This window comes from Camelus ferus, chromosome 21, assembly GCF_009834535.1.
Source record: "Camelus ferus isolate YT-003-E chromosome 21, BCGSAC_Cfer_1.0, whole genome shotgun sequence".
Classification (NCBI taxonomy): domain Eukaryota; kingdom Metazoa; phylum Chordata; class Mammalia; order Artiodactyla; family Camelidae; genus Camelus; species Camelus ferus.
The window spans coordinates 19,155,098-19,157,280 of NC_045716.1; the positions used below are offsets into that span (position 1 = coordinate 19,155,098).

The window sequence follows — 2,183 nt, forward strand, 5'->3', positions numbered from 1 at the left end:
ATGCTGAGAGTTGTACTTTGAAAGAGGCAAGTGGGGACCAGCTTATGGGGGTAAGGTCATGTTAAAAGGTTTAAGTTACATCCTGTGTGAGGTGGGAATCCATAGAAGAATTTTATACTGGCAATTCACACAAGCAATATACTTGATACCTTCAGGATAGTCAGGCGTTATGTGGCACCACGGGGATTTTTGAGAGTCTTGTTTGCCTTTACCCCAAATGATTCCAGACTCTTGCACATTTATAGATTTTATCCCTGCTGCTGCTAGTTTTTTTTTTTTTTCCCCATCTCATTACTTGCTATCAAGTTTGCAACTGTTGCTTACTTGTCTCATTATAGTTGTCTCCTTGGCATAACCTCAGATCTGTTTTTGGTTGATTTGTAGCTAGAAAACCAAAGGATTTCTAGCTACTCCACACACATTTTGAGTTGTTAATAAAATGGTTCTTAGTAGCTTGTAAGTGTTGCTGCTGCCCGTTGAGTGCTCTGGCTTTGTGACATATCCTTTTACTTATTTACAGATTTCCCTCCCCATAATTTGCAACCTGACTTTTCTGGATAACAAAACATCAATTTCCGAATAAGTAGGTATAAGAGAAAATGTTTGGGATTACAATAAGCACTGAACAAATGCAGGTGGCATAATTTTTTAAAAATTATACATATAGGCAGGAAGCTAAAGAAGAAAGAGCTTCAGGTCTAGGATTTAGTATCCAGTTGCCTTGAGCAGAGCTCTTAGATGTTGGTTTCATTTTCAAGTGCTCTTGTTGGTTCAAGACCTCAGCCCCACACCAGGGGCTTGACGACATCATATCCTTTCACTTCATAGTCCAGAGCCCACCAGTCCAGAAGAGTGGGATTGAGGGGGGAGCCCTGATACACAGACAGGATCTCGTCTGGAGACATCACAGAGTCCCACATGTACAAATCCCCAGGCTCTCCCACAGAGGACTGGCTCTTATCAAACCCTCCTCCACAGGCATCCTGCTCTTGTCCTAGGACAATCTTGGAGTGAGCGCCCACAAAATAACCTTGTCTCAGGCCCTTTTTTCACCAGTGGCTTCCCATTGACCCAAAATTTGATGATGCCTGAGGAAGACACCCAGTTGTTACAGATGTGCGCTGAGCTGGGGAGCTCTTCGATAACTGGTGGTAGCTTGGGTTCTTCCGATGTATAGAGTGTACTCTCCAATTCTTTCTTTAAAAATTAGTATCTCATCATCCTTGCCCTGGATGCTGTAGGAGAAGAGGCTGTAGCCACAGGAGAGGCCACTGTAGGCTCGAAAACACAAGGTAAAATTCTATAGAGGTTTCTCCAGCTTTATGAGCTAATTCACAGCGGTCTCTAGAAGATTCTCCAGGGAACACAAACACCTTCCCATTGAGGTCTGTGGGTAGGGAGAGAAATACAGTGACTTTCATAAATGCGGGGGAAAGAATCACGTTCAATCTCTTATCTCACTCTCCTTGACTGTCCCCTGACCACCCTACCTGTCTGAGCAAAGGCTTCTGGGAGACTGGTGAGGACAGAGACCCCAAGCAGCAGTTTGTTCATGTTCTTGGCCTAGGGCTGTTTTAGCAGCAGCAGTGACCAGGATGATAGTACAGATAACACAGTGGTTGCTCACCCAGCTTCTGAGATTCACAATCTCAGACCTCAGGCTGTTTAGGGTTTATATGCACCTCTGGGTGGGGATGGGGGATGGAGAGCACCAATAATGTGTCAGTGATTGTCCAGGCCTGTCCCCAGGTGCCGCTGATCAGAGCTGCTGGTGGGGAAGGGTGGGCCAGAAAATCAATGGGAGTTATTTATTAGATACAGGGGACTGCCAGAGCTCCAACCCCTGATGGCCCAGATTCTGGTGCGGGGAAAAGAATGGGATGGACCTGCGGTGTTCAGGATGAGATGAGAGGCCATGTCAGGCCATGCTGGCCATGTCAGGAGGGTGGAACTCCAATCTCCAGAGGTCCCTCTGTCTGATGCTATGTGGGTGGTGGTGGGGAGTCTTTCTGAGCTTAGGCCTCTTGTGGGCTGTGGGTGCAAGGCCTTTTCTTCCTTTTAATCATTCTGTGAAGTGGCCGTTTGTTTCTGGAACGTTCTGGGATTCTGGTTTCTGCTGAAGAACCTGAAAAGTCCCTTCAGTAATTAATTTTGATTAATTCAGTATTGAGTAATAGGTCCTT

At 45.8% G+C, this 2,183-nt stretch overlaps 1 protein-coding gene across 1 annotated transcript; it reads right to left on the reverse strand.

Annotated features, from left to right (window-relative positions):
* Nucleotides 1-628: 628 nt before the first annotated feature.
* Nucleotides 629-1,554, reverse strand: APCS (amyloid P component, serum). The gene is given in 5 exon segments (XM_006178266.2): nucleotides 629-1,049; nucleotides 1,051-1,147; nucleotides 1,149-1,336; nucleotides 1,338-1,387; nucleotides 1,491-1,554. Coding segments are annotated over 5 exon segments (669 nt in total). The 3' UTR covers nucleotides 629-779.
* Between the last annotated feature and the right edge of the window lie 629 nt (nucleotides 1,555-2,183).